The sequence below is a fragment of the Colossoma macropomum genome, unplaced genomic scaffold (genome assembly GCF_904425465.1).
Source record: "Colossoma macropomum unplaced genomic scaffold, Colossoma_macropomum, whole genome shotgun sequence".
Taxonomy (NCBI): Eukaryota; Metazoa; Chordata; class Actinopteri; order Characiformes; family Serrasalmidae; genus Colossoma; species Colossoma macropomum.
Window position 1 is genome coordinate 24608210 of NW_023494801.1, and position 18755 is coordinate 24626964.

The 18755-nt window shown below is 36.9% G+C and overlaps 1 protein-coding gene across 2 annotated transcripts; it reads left to right on the forward strand.

Annotated features, from left to right (window-relative positions):
* The first annotated feature begins 495 nt into the window (after positions 1-495).
* gpr139 (G protein-coupled receptor 139) lies at positions 496-6685 on the forward strand. Of its 2 annotated transcripts, XM_036590192.1 has the most exons (3): positions 499-652; positions 3641-3643; positions 5721-6685. In XM_036590192.1, exons 1-3 carry the CDS (start codon positions 505-507, stop codon positions 6683-6685), a joined length of 1116 nt encoding a protein of 371 aa, XP_036446085.1. In that variant the 5' UTR covers positions 499-504. The 2 variants fall into 2 exon arrangements, with proteins under 2 accessions (XP_036446084.1, XP_036446085.1); XM_036590191.1 differs by lacking the exon at positions 3641-3643 and having other exon boundaries at positions 496-652.
* Positions 6686-18755: the final 12070 nt, after the last annotated feature.

The following is an 18755-nucleotide window of genomic DNA, read 5'->3' on the forward strand; positions in this document are numbered from 1 at the left end:
TTACTGTTTCACTTCACGTTGCAGAAACACCCCTGCTTGTTCTCTCTCTCTCTCTCTCTCTCTCTCTCTCTCTCTCTCTCTCTCTCTCTTTCTCTCTCTCTCTCTCTCATACTCATTGTCATTTTCACTGGCTAATATACATCCATTCCCTTTGTTTTTCCCCCTTTACATTTGCTTTTCCTCACATACCCTCTCAACCTCACTTGAGGTATACATTCTCGCTCCCTCCCTCTCCATTTCCCTCTCCCTCTCCCTCTATCCCTCTCCCTCCCTGCCACACACTAACATATCACCACCATCATCTGTGCCTGTGTCTCAGTCTCTCCCTCTCTCACAAAAACACACACACACAGTCTGTCCCTCGTTTTTGTCTTTCCTCACGTACACTCATGTCGACTGCCACCCAAGGGCAGAACCCTTCCTCCTTGTGTCCTGCATCCCGGCTGTGGTGTGTTCTGCATCTCCTCGTGGCTGCTGAGAGCTCTAAAGGAAGGTGCTGAGGCCATGGAGCACAGCCACATCTTCACGGTGCTTTCCCTTAACACCAGTGCCTGGAGCCCAGAGCAGCTGCAGCCGAACAGCCCCCAGGGCTGCCCTCTTGGACCTCTTCCAGTCATCTACTACAGCACCTTGCTCTGCCTTGGCCTGCCTGGTAAGAATCCCTATAGGAACCGTTTGCATTACTGTGTATGATTGCTTCTGCAAATAAAGATTTGTGGTTTGTGTGTGTGTGTGTGTGTGTGTGTGTGTGTGTGTGTGTGTGTGTGTGTGTGTGTGCGCATGTTTGCTGTGATTCACAAGCCAGCAAAAACTGTTTCAGATTTCTTAAGATGACCTTGTAACAAGTGGCTACCAGTAAAGAAGTGTTGCAGATTGTCAGTGCATTTAAAGATCATTGGTAATAGGACTGAGAAATACATATAATAAGTCTGATGTAATTTCTATTGGATTCTTGTATCTATTGGATTGGATTCTATTGGATTCTTGTGCATGCATATCTTAATCATGTATGGCCATCTGACCCTGATTGGAACTACCTTTGAGGCTGTGCTGACAAATAGTCCTCAGCCTCTTGTGTGGAAAAAATCACTGTTCAACTTAACCTATGGCATAGAAGACCCACACTACACATAACAGTCTGAAACTCGTCAGTCTGAATGTGCTTAGATGACCAGTTACTTGATTACCCTCCACCATTACGATTTCTGTTTTTCTGATATTGAGAAAATAGAAAGTAGTGTCTTAACCTGCTGTTGAATCAGACTAACCAATATCATATGTAAATAGAATTATTAGACAATTATGAAAGAATGTTCATTTTTAGGTTTAACTTGACAGTGAAGTAAAGTGACAGAAACAAGGGAGCAGAGAGTAAAAGGAATTCAGGGCAGGAAGTTAAGGGGAGCAGTCAATATAAAATGAATCGCCTTTTTTTTAATTAGTCAATTAGCCATATGATGTTGGAGCGTGGGTATAAAGGAAGAGGATGACAACAGAAAAAGGAGCTGCATAAAGAGCTAGTTGCTTGTAGAAGGCAAGTTAGATAAATGCCCTGCTTGAGTAACCTAAACAGTCTACTTCTAACAATAAAATAAGGTTCCTCTTCTCATATTAGTGGTAGTTTTGTGAGAGGTGAGAACTATCCAGCCACGATTTGGATGTGACTAAATTTCACATAATATGTGTATTGAATACATATATTGCCTAGTAATGCACTAAAATTAAGTTAAATCTGTTCCAAAAAATTTGTTGTCCATTTTAAGTGATGCATATTCATGTGGTGAAATAAAGGTTAGATGGGGGTGTTATCAAGAGTTTTCCGCAACTGCCTCTGATAGAAGGCCACAGATCCACATTAATGCCCCTTTCTTCAGCCCAGCACTGCCAAGTGTCACACGCTACTTAATGAAGACATGGTCCGATTGATTTTCCTTTTAGGTCATCGATCTGGTGTCCTCCACCAAGGCTCACCGTTCATATGAGGTGCGTGCGGTATGTGTGTGTGTGTGTGTGTGTGTGAGAGAGAGAGAGAGAGGGAGAGAGAGGGAGAGAAAGAGAGAAATAGAGAGACATTTACAGCGAGTGACTCAGTATGTCAGATAAAATAGTGTCAGAATTCAACATAGCCATCTGTCAATTATATTATAAGGCTTTCATCAAAAAAAAACAAAAATAAAATGGAGAACTCTTACACCAAAACAAAGTATATTGGTTGTATTTTAATGTGATAACATAACTGGACTTGAGTGCTCACGTAGACAGAGGCATGTAATATTAGCTTTTGTTGCACGACTACTTCAGCTGCAGTGACATCTATCTCACGTCTGACAGTAACTTCACAAATGTTCCCTGAGATTTTGAATTAGTCGGCTTGGACAATTCTATCACAGCTTGCTCAAAGTTCAGTGGGCGTCCAATTGCAAACGATGGGCACCCACCATACATCAGAATTGTCCAATCTTATCCAAAAAGGCCAGTGTAGGTGCAGGTTTTCATTCCAAACAAGAACAGCACACCTGACTCCACCTGTTTAATCAGTCAGTTTCAGTCTTTGGCCCTCTGCGGTTAAGATTCGACAAACCTGCCATGCATAAACCAAGCATTTCTTGTAATTCTTTTAATCACTTCGGTGTTAGTATTTCATGTGAACTGCACTCTAGTTAGGCTTCCTGTATTGCATGTGCTAAAAAAGAATAACTTAAATATTTAAAGGGTGCATAACATTTTTTTTATTAAAGTGATATGAAATAGCCGCTGATAGACACCAAAATTGTTTTAGTTTAACATCTCATTAAACCAGTGCTTTCTAGCTATATACCAGTGTAGTGGCATGTCTTAGGGTGGTGGGGCCTGGAAAAGCATCAGCGCTTCTAGAAAATTGAGTGGCAACAGCAGTGCCATCCCAAAGAAGCTGTTGGCAAGGTTCTTAGACTATCAGTCCAATTTTCTACCCATGGTTCCAATTTAATTAAAACTGCAGTCCCACAGTAAAAAATATTTTAAAAAGCAATTAAATATTCATATCTTAGATATTTATAAGGATTATGTTATGATCTATTTAAACCTTTAATCCCAAAGGTTGCTGTCCCAAACCCTAACCCCTAAACTTAACAAAATAATTTTTTGCACTTTTTATTTCAATGTTGTTTTTAAATTTATCTTTTTAAAGAACAGTTGGAAGATATAGATTTAACATGAGTTTAATTTTGAAATAAAAAAATAACCCATGTGCAGAGCTTATTTTAGCTGCAACCCCAGCATTTTAGAACAGGATGTGAGACTGCATCCCAGTTCCTCTGGATGAGCAGTAAGATCCAATTTGTCTGAAATTGGATAAGTAAATGTGTCTGAAAATCAGTGTGTAACCTTAAAATTGTTACTATCAAAAAAACATATTTTCTGCAATTAAGTATTTAAGTACCAATTTTGTGTTTTAAAGAAACAGTGTTTGCTAGTCATGTACTGGCTGGAATTTTTAAGCTATGCTCAAAATTAGGAAATTTGTCAGTCACTACGGAAACATTTGGTAAAGCTTCATAGGTGTTATCATAGTATTAGTAGTGACTTTTAATAAAATAAACACAAATAAATTATAGAATCTTTATTGAACCAACACAGTAGAAGGGCCACACTCATATAGTGGGTTTGACATGGTTTCTTTGAGTAACTTTTAAAATGTATAGAGTAAGCCAATAGTATAAGTGATGATTTTGTGAGTTGAACTGGGAGGTGGAATTTACTTTGAACAGCCTGAGAGCCTTGCAGCCTAAGGTGCAAATAGCACATCAGGAGAAAGAGCCTAGAAAAAGGCAAGACATGAAGGGGCTACCTAACTGCTACCTAACTGCCTATTATTGTAAGAAAGACAATGGTCAGTGACCAAACAAAATAATGCAAACTAAGATATTTTCCATTCTGTAACAAATTAACGTTCAGTTTCCTAAAGCTGTGGCTAATCACACAAACTGCACTTAGGGCCACCTATTATGTGTGTTGTGTTGGTGAGGCAGTAGAAAGACCTGTACCTGCACCTAGTTGCTATGACCTCTGCCATTGTTAAAGGAAATCACTATCGCTAATGCTAATAACTGCAAAACTGTTTGCTGCTAACTGCTCAAACTTAACGTTAATGTAAATTAATTTAAATTAGTACTTATAATTTCTTGTATTACTGTTAGGCCTTATCACTTGTCTGTAAAGCACTTTGAGCTGTGTTATATAATTAAAGATTATTCTTCTTCTTATTGTTATTATTATTATTATTATTATTATTATTATTATTATGTATTTTATGTTTGTTATGTTAAGTGTAATTGAATGGCTCCGTCTGTGCATTTGTGCGTGTGTGACTCACACAATGAGCCCTTATCTGGAGACTGCTTTGTAATTTCTAATCAGCTGATGTGCTGTGGCTGTGAAGTGTAATGCTCCAGACTCCAGTCTGCCATATTTAATCTAATTCCACATGTATTACCAACCTAATTGGCTTAACAGTGAAGAAAGGGACGTCACAGTAAAAGTAAAATCCATGTTTTATACAAACATGGACACATGCTAATGTGTTAATGTTTCATGGCATTGCTGTTCAGTGCTTGTATACTATACATATTTTGTATTTTGTGCATATTTTGGGGCCACTGGACTTCCTAGTCTGAACCTTCCTTGACAATGAAGAGTCACACAACCCAAAATCTCATATGTTCTTTGAACCCCACTGTATGACTTACTTGGATTATTATTTATTAATTTGTTTTGATGATAAAGTCGTAAAGGAAAAGACACTAGTTTGAAGTGTTGTGGGTACTGGGTGGATCACAACACTTGGTCTACGATTCATTCTACGATTCACTGATTTTTTTTTTTCCACCAGCCACCTTCTGTTGAAATAAGTTAAATGGAATACCTTGTGAAGCAGCAAAGAGCTCTTTTTGCATTAAGCAGAAGTTGTATGTATTTTTCTATTAGTAATCAGAACAGCTGGGAGCAAAATCACCCTCTTTGACAGCAACAGGCTTATATAAGGCCAGACCCTTTTTTGTCCATGCTCACTTTATCACAGTGAGGGGGCACTGTGTTTGTTCTGTCCCCTGTGCATATAGCCTTTTGACCATGCATGTTTTAGAAGACAAAAAGAGGGCTTCATTCTTGGGCTGTTTTTTTCAGCGCCACTCTGACTGAGGTTCAGACAATTGCACAGTTTCTGCTGGTGCAGTGTCATTTTCCTCAGACGCTGTTGGGTATTCACATTTATTAGACATAATAAGTGGGACAGAGACGGGGTGGGTGCCACCAAGAAGCACAGCTGGAGAGGGGAATGTAAGTCATAAAGTAAACATGTGGTGTGGTTGTGAGTATTCAGTGTGCTGTGTGAGGTTATGAACATATTCAGTTCATGAATTATTCTTTTAAAGCTGCACTATGTAAGATGTGTTTGTTAAAATTTAAGGAATGTACGTTAAGAGTTAAAATATATATAACTCAGAAAAGCACATTTTAATGTAATTCATCTTGATAGCAGTAATATATTGCCCACCGTTTATGACTTCTAATGCATTTTGTGTCAGGCCTTAAGAGCATATTTCTCATACAGGTTATGTAATTAGAACACATATTTGAGTTAAAAATTTAAATGTACTTACTCCCATTTATCACTCTCACATGACCCTGCTTGTTTTTACCTTGTTCTCTACCTTTTTTTCTTTTATTTTCACTGCCCACAGCAAACATCCTGACTGTGATAATCCTGTCTCAGCTGGTGCTGCGCCGCCAAAAGTCATCCTACAACTATCTCCTGGCTCTGGCCGTGGCTGACATCCTTGTCCTCCTTCTTATTGTTTTTGTCGACTTCCTACTGGAGGATTTCATCCTCGGAACCCCTTTGCCATTCTCCCTTAACAAGACAGTGCAGGTACTAGAGTTCTCCTCCATGCACACCTCCATCTGGATCACTGTGCCCCTGACAGTGGATCGTTACATTGCTGTTTGTCACCCTCTGCGCTACCACACCATCTCTTACCCAGCACGCACCCGCAGAGTCATCTTGGCTGTATACACTGGGTGCCTGCTATCTAGCACCCCATATTACTGGTGGCCCGAACTGTGGCATGGGCTTCCAGGGGCAAGTGGAGGGAGCAGCAGCAGTGTAGGGCAACACGTGCTGGTGTGGGCACACTGCGCTACTGTATACTTGCTTCCATGCTCTGTCTTCTTCTCACTCAATGCAGTGATTGTGCGGAAGCTCCGCTGCAGGCGTAGCTGCTTTCGTCTCCGAGGCTACTCCACTGGCAAGACAACTGCCATCCTGCTTGTCATCACCTCTGTATTTGCCGTGCTGTGGGCGCCAAGGACCATCATGGTCCTATATCACCTGTACACTGCACAACCTGCTAAGCCTGACTCTGCCCGTCTGCTCCACTTGGTCACTGATGTGGCCAACATGTTAGCGCTGCTTAACACGGGAGTAAACTTCTTCTTGTACTGCTTCATCAGCAAGCGCTTTCGAGCCATGGCTGCCACAGTTCTCAAGTCCTTTTTCCACTGCAAGAAGCAGCCACCACCCTTCTATGCCACGCACAACTACTCCATCACCAGCAGCCCCTGGATCTCACCAGCCAATTCTCACTGCATCAAAATGCTTGTTTATCAGTATGATAAGAATGGCAAGCCAGTCTGCATATCATCCTGAGCTCAAATATTGATTACAGATTGAACCACACTCAACAATTTGCACAGACAGTAGGAGTCAGCCAAGTACAATTACCAACAGGTAACAGATCATGTGCAAATGTTTGTTGAAATTGTAAAGGTTGTACACCAAAAATGGCGATGATGAAGCTGTCACAATAAAAAATGCTAACAGTGATTATCAGGATATTAATGCAAAAAAAAAAAGACTGAACTTCAAAATAATTTAGTAAATTGTAGAATATCCTAACCTGAAAACATTCCATCAGAAGTTCCATCAGATATTACTAGGTGATGGGCCACTGCTCATTTTCATGTGTTTCATGTGATTAATCTAATAGCTACAGACATTTGTTATTTGAGTGTTTCTTTTTTATGGCATTGACTGTATTCAACTGTCAAAGCTGGAGTAAGGAGAGCCAGTCTAGTTCCCCCACTTCTGTCTGTCAACTGAAAATTGCACAACGCAAAAGCTCAGTTTCTTCACATTCTGCTACTGTAATAGACCTTGTGGTACACTTGACTGTTAGATACGCAGTAAAGGCAAAGATTAGCTCATTAAACTCAAAACTCATTTGAATGGGATTCTCTACCACATGTAGATGGCCCTTTTTTAGTGCTGATACTTAGTGCCAGTATTAGCACAGTGAATGTATTTATACCTACATAGATGCATTGATCACTTGTGTTTTTGATTTATTTATTTAATTTTTGTGAACAAGTGCCATAACATATCTGCAAAAAGGAAAAGCTGTGGCATGGAGCCTAAGGCAATATGTGGGCCTTTTAAAACCTCTTCCCATTTACACATACCTATCACAGCCTTTGTAACCTTGAGGGAAAATTATTATCAAATTATCAATGCCTGTTTCTGAATTGTAAGTATTGCTATCTTGAGTGAGGCTACTGCCATTTATTCTTTTGTTTTGTTCTGTTTTCTCAGAAGATAAGTAAAATTGTAATGAACAACTTCTTAACGGATAGCACTCTAGGACCAAATATAAAAGGGAGACACGTTAAGTCTTTCTTAAAAGTTGCATTGTCCAGTCTTAAGAATCTGTTATCAGATGTCTCAACGAATTACAGTTGATTAAATAAAAAATAATTAAATAATTAAAGAACTAAAATAATAATACTAATAATAAAATACCTTCAAATGATAGAGAGTCAAGGGATATAAGAATAACTGCATTTGTTACTGCTATGCTATGTTACATGTTGTGAAATTAAGTAGGTCCAAATTTTCCCTGTCTGGTGTCATTATTGCAGAATGATGTTTTACATTTGAAATCCAATGAACAATCATCAATGAGTATACATGATACTCAGAAGAAGTATCTCATCAGTCGTCAGATGTTAACAGATGGTCAGACGATATGGCATGTGCATTCAAGCAGCTCTTTCTGCAGCTGAATCACTTTTCTTTGTTGACAAACTGAATTGTGGACACTGAAAAAATACTAAGTTATGTTTTATTTAATTTAAAACTTTTGAACTCAGTGAGACTTCTTCTTGTCTAATGAATAATTCCACAGCATTACTTGCTTAGAATAAAACATGAAATTGATTTCATTGAATTGAATCATGATTATAGATTGGTCACTTGCATTTTTTGAAAGCATCAAGCTTCATAAGATATAATTTCCAAAAGAAATACCTTGAATGCATTGGCTAACCCAAATGAATTTAACAAGTACTGGAGGATAATGCATAAACCTACACACAGTTATGGGGCATAAACTGGAACAACACACAATTTTTAAAATGTGTATTTATTTAGTACAAAAAAATCTCTTAAAAGGGGCCCTGTTAGTTTTTGTCATTTAGGTTTTTACAGAATGTATCAATCATATCAAATTATTTTTAGTCTTTGTATTAAAATATACATTTATATTGGTCAAAGTACAACACTAACAATATTACATTTTAAAGGCCTCTATTAATGTGTCATATTAATTCCATTTTAATAATCCATGACAAAAATGTAGAGAAATAACAGTAAAATAAAAATACTAGAGGGGGTTCTTCACCTAAATTAGCCTACTTATGCAGATGGTTTGTTTCTGATGTGTTTTGCTAGACATGCTCTCCTACTTTTTATTGCATGCTCAAAGCAGTGGTAAGTTGACCGGACTGGCATTTACATGAAAGTATCTAAAAGAAGCAACCTTCACCATGAGAACTTTGATTCCTGTATTGTGGATTATGCTATTGGGCTTAAATATCTTAAAGCCCACAGTCCAGTAAACCATAATCCAATCCTAAATCAACCATAACCTATGTATCCTACCATATATAACTTCTATAAGCTATAGAAGTATTAGTAGTTGTCCTAAAATTACACTAGAGATAGTGCAATAGGAAAGAAAAATGATACCCTTTACTGTCTCTGAGAACTATCTTGTTTGTGTTTTAACGTATTTTAAAATCACAAATTGCTGTGGGTTTTTTGTTCATTTGTTTGGTTGCTTTTTGCTTTCATCATTTGCTTTGTAAATGTAAAGGTTCCAAGCAAATAGCTCTCTGATTTCTATTTTAGACAGGCTAATCCCAACCTTTTCTAGTTCCTTTAAATAAATTACTGATAACAAAATTCCTTGGGTAAGTTATTTACTCATTGTTTACTCATCATTTACTCATAGGCAGTAAGGATAATAAACAAAACTGTATAAACGATGATACCTGATGTCTCCTGAAATTATACTATGTAGATATGGTGGAAAATTGGTCTGTTGAAATAATCTTTTGACTACATAAATGCTTTGAATCTTATTTATAGATGATTGGTTCATACAGAAAAGAAACCAGATGTTTAATTAGTATTCTTTAGCTAGATATCTCTAGCCCTTTTTTATGTATGTCTTTATATTTGGCTTACATTAGTAAGTAATTTACAGCCTGAATGCATATGTAGTAAAGACAGGCTGCCTCCCTTGGGCTTTGATTACACCACCTCCACGTGTTCTTCTCTCTTATTATTTGTGAAACAATCAACTCGTTTAATTTCAAATTGATAGTGCATGTCTAATATGCACTAGGCCACGATAGATACACTCAATTTCAATGACCTCAGTCCTAACCTACCGATCAATAACAAGTTATCTTTTTCATCACATGAAGGGTATTCCATTGGCTTCTAGCAAATGTTTACATGAGTCATCATAAACTGTTATGTTTAGACAGTCTTGCTGGTGGTGGAATGACATAAAAATGAATGACATGGCAGATAAATAAGCACCATGGTCAGCCGGTATTGACTTAGTGCATTGTAATTTATGGTGAAAAGTTAGTAGGGAAGTGGGAATTACACTAGGTCTTTCACAAATTCAGTGATCCTAAAATAACCCTTAAAATTATGTAGCTGACAGGCTCCAAAAGTATCATCTCTTTTGAAAAGTTTAACATTGTATTTTTATATATAAATGAACGCTAAAGACATCCTTTAAAGTTGAAAATGTCTTTTTGATGGTGATTGTTTATGAGGCTTGGTTCATGTAGTTTTGTTTAATTCAGTGAATATAAAATGACGTGAAATTATTTTGCCTTATAATATTTTGATCAATTAAAAATTACCCTGAATGCTGTAGATATTAAAAATGATCAGCTGAATTAATTATTTTGCAACATTGCCTCCAGTTCTACTACTAGAGATTTACCTTTCAGCTGAGTTATTGTTTATAAATGAGGTAACACTTTACATTAAGGGTCACAAATTAATTGATAAGCAAGTGCTAATAAGTAATTAAATAATCAATATTTATATATAGATTAATTGGTCATTAAGCAGTAGTTACTGATTAAGTACTTAGTAATTAGTAATTGATAATCAGTGTACAGTGTACAGTGCTAATGTTACAAATAATTGCCACTTTGTGCCCTTAAAAGTAAAGTGATTATTCTCCTTTCTAATTATACTATGAACTCAGGATTAACACTTGACTAGTTAGTCTAGTCTTAATTTCTCTCTGCTTGTTTTTTGTGTCCTCTTAAGTGGAAAATACATGTACGTTCTTAATTAACTTTTAGCCTGTTAAGTCTTTCATACTTGCACATAACTGATGGTCAAGTAACATGAAGTAACAAGTAATTAATTGTGAAAAGGTAAAATCAGCTCTGAGGATAGAGAAGCAGCTGAATATGTGAAGGTGAAGGAAAATATCCAGTAAAGACCAAGGACTGAGTTACATATAAGACTACACAGTGGAGGAAAATGTAATGATAGATCAGTATATTAATTAACAGATAATTAAAGGCACTAACACGTAAGTATTTGTTAATTCTCCTGTCACTTATTTATGAGTAAACACACCTATCAGTTCATTATCAGTTCAATAAGCAGCAGTTAGTACACATTTGATGAGTAATCAAGCTGTGAGTTAATGACAAACTAAACTATCAGTTAATAGTGTACTCACTTAGTAATTACTAAGTACTTAATCAGTAACATAAGTATTGTGTATTTAAGTACTTATTAACACATAATTGTCAATTAATTTGTCACCCTTAATGTAAAGTGTTAGCATAAATGGTATGTAACAAGTGTTGTCTGTCTCCAAACTATCCTTCAACATATAACCTTTTGAACCCCCTGAATGTCTCAAAATCAAAATTCTGGGTGGGGGGGATTCCCTGAAAATAAATCCATTACGATCTTATGCTTTCTTATGGAAAAATTAGATGCTCTAATACAAATGCTGGTGTAAGTACAATGTTTTTTTATCCTTATACAGTCTGTGAACCAGCACTATGTAACCAGCTACTTAAAATAGGGTCACATAAAAAGTTATATGGGTATAACTTTTTAAATATGGGTAACCTGCACCTACACTCTCAGAAATAAAGGTACAAAACTGTCACTGGAGTGGTATTCTCAAGGGTACATCTCAGTACCTTTAGTCAGGGAACATAACTGTACCATAATGCATTGAAATTATATTTTCTAATTTGTATTGACTCCACACACTCCATCTCGTCTCCAAAGCTTTTTGTTTTATTGTTCTGTTTTAAAACATTGAGTTAGGAAAAGGTTCAAATATGTACTTTTCACCTGGACCTTAAAACCACTGTTGTACCTATGAGGGCACGTTTACATTGTTTGTACCTTGATGAATGAAAAATGTACCTGCACAGTACCTTTATTTCTAACACTGTACTGTGCTATGGAGGAAGATCTATGGGAGTGGGTCAAAAGGAAATGCAAAAATAATAACTAAGAACAGAAAACACATCCACAAACATACAGTTCAGAGAGTTCCTGGGGTTTTGGTGAAATGTCCAGTGGAATATGTTGAATGGTAATCCCTACACCAACAGTGGAATTGATAGGTGGCATGAAGTCTCCTCACCAGCATAGAAACACTTTCCCAGTACAGGAGACAAATAGCCCAAGCAGAGAGTACATGTGTTGCAAACAACTCTCTTCTACTTCCTGTTTGCCTGCCCTTTTATTTCCTGAACCTGCCTCAAAGAGTCAGTATAGATTACAGCTCCCCCTGAGGCTGTAGGTGGAAATGCAAGCAATAATGTAATATAACCCATGGTAAGAAAAAACATGATCGTGTGACCATGATGGTTACATCAGGGAAAGGTGGTTGTAAAGCCTGCTTCAACCACAATTATTGAGCATCTGTCTTTGGCATCCTTAATAAACTAGAGCTGCAACACTGATACGCCTCAGGGTGGTGCTTTAGCAAACCAGTTCACCCAATTGGTCCCTTATAGTCTAACAACTGTAACTATGCCTGACATACCTCTGAAAAACTTTACAATATGCTGTGGCATATGTGTGAATCTCAAAACCTGCCCAGTTTCCTAAAGCGAATTGTTACTCATTTCACTAAATGAAGACCAGAGAAGATCTCAATTAATGTGTGGAAGACTGCATTAACAACCTAGAAAAGAGCTTTTCCAAATTAATAGTAAAGCCAAATATTTTGTTGCCATTGAAGCTAAAAACAGTACAGCCATGGCAAGTGAGTTAGCAGCTAGTAAATGCCGGACCAGCCAGTCAACATGGGACCCCCCAGGGGGTATTGTGCACACTGACCGTATCATCATCCTTCTGAGAGACAACAGCCATAACAACACTGTTTATCAAAGGTTTGTGGAAATTAGTAAAGATTAGATATGAACTAATCCGTGCCCAATTCTTGACTTTGAAATGAGCTGCAATTTGAGCACAACTAATGAATCAGCTGCATAGAGACAAACACACACACACACACACACACACACAAACACACACACACACACACACATATATATATATATATATATATATATATATATATATATCCATATTTTATTCACAATATAACATAGAACACATATCAGACATTTTACTATTTAAAGAAAAACATTAACTCATTTAGCACTTGATGGCTGCAATGCAACTCACCATTGTGTAGCATCCCAGCTTCTTTTAACAACAGTCTCTAAACGTGAGAAGACCAGTTGCTGGAGTTTTGGGAGAGGAATGTTGCCCTATTCTTATCTGATGTAGGATTCTAGCTGCTCAACAGTCCTGATCCCAGATTTTTAATTTTATGATGCGCCAAATGTTTTCTTATGGTGAAAGGTCTGGATTGCAGACAGGCCAGTTCAGCACCTGGACTCTTCTTCCACAAAGCCATGCTGTTATGATGGATGCAGTATGTGGTTTAGCATTGTCTTGCTGAAATATTTTGTCTGGATGGGAGCATATTTTGTTCTAAAACCTCTATATACTGATTGTGCCTTTCTAGATGTGTAAGCTGCCCACGCCATAGGCACTAATGCTACCCCATACCTTCAGAGATGCAGGCTTTGAACTGTGCACTGATAACAAGCTGGACAGTCCCTCTCCTCTTGTATCCACTGGACAGGGCGTCTGTGGTTTCCAAAAAGAATTAAAAAATTTGATTCATCTGACCACAGAGCAGTATTACATTTTGTGTCCATTTTAAATGAGCTTTGGCCCAGAGAAGACTGCAGCATTTTTGGATCGTGTTGACATATGGCTTTTTCTTTGCATAATGCAGGCTTTTGAACTGTACACTGATAACAAGCTGGACAGTTCCTCTCCTCTTGTGTCTGCAGGACAGGGCGTCTGTGGTTTCCAAAAAGAATTAAAAATTTTGATTCATCTGACCACAGAACAGTTTTCAATTTTGTCTCCATTTTAAGTGAGCTTTGGCCCAGAGAAGACGGCGACATTTCTGGATCATGTTGACATAAGGCTTCTCCTTTGCATGACACAGATTTAACTTGCATTTGTGGATTGCATGAACTGTGTTCACAGACAATGATTTCTGGAAGTGTGTCTAAGCCCATGCAGTGATTACCAGTACACATTCATGCCTGTTTTTAATGCAGTGCCACCTGAGAGCCCGTAGATTATGAGCACCCAATATTGACCGTCAGCCTTGTCCCTTGCATACAGGGATTTCTCCAGATTCTCTGAATCTTTTGATAAGGTACTGTAGATGGTGGGATATTCAAAGTCTTCGCAATTTTACGATGAAGAACATTTTTCTGAAATTGTTCCACAATTTTTAGATGCAGTTTTTCACAGATTGGTGAATGCTCTTTTTATACCCAGTCACATGAGTTTTTCCAGCCTTTTGTTGCCGCTGCCTCAACTTTTTTGAGATGCGTTGTTGCCATCATGTTCTAATTAGTTAATATTAATATTATTTAATTTATTAGTTAATATTTTTCATTAAATGGTAAAATGTCTCACTTTTAACATCTGATATGTGTTCTATGTTCTATTGTAAATAAAATATGGGTTCTATTGTGTGTATATAGATACATATGTATATACATATATACATATATATATATATATATATATATATATGTATATATATATATATGTGTGTGTGTGTGTGTGTATGTATGTATAATCCTATTTAGAGTATAACACTGCTTTTCATCTCACCCCCCTCCAATCTTCAAGGTTCAAAGGCAGGTGCTAACAATTGTGGGACACACAGATTTCCTAATAAGATTTTTTTTTTCAATCTGTACCTCAAATAATATTTGTTGTTTGTTAATATTTTGAATGAAATATTAAAATGATAAGCAATAAAGAATGTTTTTACAGTCTGTTTTGCTCATGTTTACCAGGAGTGCCAAAATTGTGTAGGGCACTGTATGCCTTTTGAGAGATAACAGGTGTGATACTTAGCATCTTATCTTTAGTAAGTGGACATATTGGTTAGACAGCTAAATTTCCAAAGACATATGTAGACAGCATCAAAATGAACATATTGATAGTCTCTGTCTAACTATTATCTTTATGTCTCTATTATCTTTATGTATCTATTTTGAGGTGCCAAAACGGATAATTAATGGCTCTAACTTACCTCTTCATATGAGTAAGTGCACTTGTGTAATAAGCAGCAGTGAGTAATGACAAACTAATGAGATAATAGTGCACTCAATTACTAATTGCTAAGCACTTAATCAGCAATGAATAACTAATGCTAAATGAACAATAAACTATGTTTAGTTTTAAGTACCCCTGCATATAAATGCCCTTGCACATAAATGAGCCTTGGGCACCCAACACCCTGTCACTGGTTTGTGGTTCATATTTGTGACACTTAAAGCAAAATGTTACCATAAAATCATATAAACAGCTAAGATCTAAAAATGGATTGAGATGACACAGGAAATGGCTGACCTTGGTCAGGAAAAGCATTTTTAAGGGTCGTAAGAACCTCTCTGTGCTGAGAACGATGGGCGGCTCATCACTTAATTTTGTTTGCCCCATATGCAGCAGAGTACAATGCACAGTGTGTTGTGACGAACTCCTCCTGTAACCCTTATTAAAAATGTCTGACACTTGTGCCACAGTAGCCCTTCTGTTGGCTTGGACCAGATGGGTTTTGGTCTTTGGGCACCCAACACCCTGCTGCTGGTTCGTGGTTTGTCTATCCTTGAACCCCACAAGCCTTGCCTTTTCGGTGATGCTCCAACCAAGTCATCTGGCCATAACAACTTGGTCCATGTCAAAGTTGCTCAGGTCTTCACGTCTGCCTATTTCTGCCACATCGTTTACAAGAATCTACTGACCGCCTACCGTCCAATATATCCCAGACCTTGTTACAAGACAATATCCGTTGTTACAAGAGAATCAACATTATTCAGTGGTTATAATGATCTGGCTGATCAGTGTGCAAACAATGATGCCCTGCTGAAAAATAAAAAAGCAAACCTTTATGATTTTTTGACATTAAATTCATTTTTAGTAAAATTTTCCAGTTATAATTTGATCTCTTTACCAAAACACAGTAAAGTTTGAAGATAAATCTGGAAAACAATGCTTTTTTTTACAACTTTTCTTTTTACAATCTTTATTTGTAAGGTATAAATTATTTTAAAGTTAATTATCAAAGCATTTATATTTTACAAAATATAGTATTTTGCTATTTTATTTCACTATTGCAACACACTGACAACCAAAGAGTTTTTTTTTTTTATTTTTACTTGTGCCTCATAACATTTTGTTGTTTGGTTTACACTCAAACAGTTTACAAGGAAAATATTAAAGTAAAGAGATTCAAAGGTTAAAAGTAATACAAACTAATTTTTTCTAATTTAAACTAATTTAAAACAGAAAAATGAATTCTTTGAACTTTTTGCTGTACCATCCTTAGCTATGATTTATCTAAAATGATATTAATTTTGTTTATCTGCATGATGCTTATGAGAGGCAAATAGTTGTGGACATGTTTTGAAGCAATTTTGACAGAATGACCAATAGAGATGTGTTCATGCACTCTTAAAAATAAAGTTGCCAAAAAGGTTCTTTGTGCAATGCAATAGAATAATCTCTTTTGGTTCCTCAAAGAAGCTTTCAATGGATGGTTAAAGTACCATGTTCTAAAGAGATGTGTCTGAAGGACCTTTTTAAAATTTGAAGAGACTCCACATAATGTATGTAATGTAAGTTTTATTGAAGAACCCTTAAATTGTAATAGAGCACGGCTTGAAGCTTCTGAGCTTGTTGACAGCTCTATGGTTGATGGTTTCCAACACTTAAACTTGTCTAGTGCAATTAGAGATGAAACGATATTAAAATTTCATATCACGATTATCATGACCAAAATTATCACGATTATCGGTATTATCGCGATATTGTTCAAATGTGTTGAAAAGTAAAATAAAAAAATATATAAATACTGATACACAAACTGAAATTCATTTCACCAACTTTTATATTAACACAAATAGAATTGGCAGCAATATGCACTTTTTGTTTGCATAAACATTAAAAAATAAGGTCAATACATTTTTAGTATTACTTTTGTATTACTTACAATACTTGTAATACTCTGTAAACAAAATAATAGTAAATGTATTATTATTACTGTTATTATTATTACTGTTATAATAATAATAATAATTATTATTATTATTAATTACAATAACTAGGGATTTCCCTAGAGAATTAAAACGCGACCAACTCTGAGGTGGGTCTTAATGGAAAATTACTACTTCTAAGACGTGTTGCACTCGGGGGATTTCTTTCCTAACTGCAATTGCAGCATATTGTGCCGTTGTGGTGCTGTACCCCTCATCAATACAGTGCACCAGGAAAAACAAAGTCACAGAGGAATTGCGTGACCGTGCTGTGAGCTGCAGACAGTGTAGAACTCACTCAGTGTGAGTTCACCTGTGGAGCTGCTTCTCTAAAAGCATTTTAAAACTAAAACATAACATAAAATTAACATGCATCTGTGCTGCGACAGAAACACTCCTAAAGTTTAATCTCTGAAACAGCGTTTACTCGCGCAAGGTCCCGTCTCAAAGCACACTATCTTCCCTATGTAGTGCACTTCGTGGATCATGAAAAAGCAAATCCTTCACTCAAAGAGTGCAAGAAATGTTCGACTAAGTCATCTATAATCAACATTAACAACAGGTTACAAATTCCCTATTTAAAACTCAGCTGCTGGTTAATGATGACCGTGCTTGTTTGAACAGTAGCGCACTATGTAGGGGACACTGAGTGATTTGAGACGGAGTTATTCTCTTCTCAGAAAGTAAACACTGCAAGCGAGAAAGCGGAGCTGTGCAGATTGAACTTTTGCAGCGTCTCGTTCCAGAGCTCATTTTGGAGACACTGCTCCACAGAAATGTGTTAAAAGCTTTAGTTTCGATTCACAGTTGATTCACCGATTGTTTTTTCTTTTTTTGACGCTAAAAGCTTCATTTTATATTATTAACGAACCATAAGCATAAGTTAAACCACACAAACCATGACATTTCTTCTATTTTGAAGTCCCCACAGACTTTTCCGTTAAAGTTAACCTTGCATTCTTGCAAGTAGCGGGTGGTGGTCGCGAAGATGACTCGTAGGGTTTGATGTGTTGCCCCCTTTCGCCGCTGTTTTCTTTAGGCCTGTTCTGCAGACAGGGTGGTCATCTTCAATTAACTTTCCTTCTGCATTCTTATAAAACCCAAAACATGACCAAACGTCAGACTTGGTCTTCTTAGAAGGCTGAAATATCTCTGAATCTCCGAGGTTTTCACACCGCGGTAATCGACCGCGGTTTTAACGATACTTTAAAGTTCAAACGGTACTACTAACCGTCATTAATTTTACCGCGGTTTACCGTGAAACCGGTAACCGTTTCAACTCTAAGTGCAATCATACATAACCCTAGTCAACTAAATGTTGATTTAGGATGAAATGTCACCACATTTTTATGGACATCTCATGTACATGCGTTTGGCCCTGTTGATGTGTCAGGTGCAATTATCTGCTCTTGTTTTTCACTTTGCAGAGCTCTGTCTCTCTCTTTTCTGTCATCTTGTTTTGGGTTCAAAGCTACAGAGCTGATCACATTGCATCAAAATAGGACCACAAATCACAAACAGCAAGGCAAGAGTAGCGGACAACATTTAAGTGGCGCCTTCTGTAAACAAATATACTATACTATACTATATATAATATAAAAATAACTTCAAAGTTCCACCTCAATTCATTCAGCTAAATTAACCAGCAGCTGAGTTCAGCCAAGAAATTCAAGTATACATTTTAAGCAGATTTTTCAAATACCTAATTTAATTTGGTTGAA

Coding starts and splice junctions, on each gene's coding strand:
- gpr139 (XM_036590192.1), top strand. CDS start 505: ATGGAGCACAGCCACATCTTCACGGTGCTTTCCCTTAACACCAGTGCC.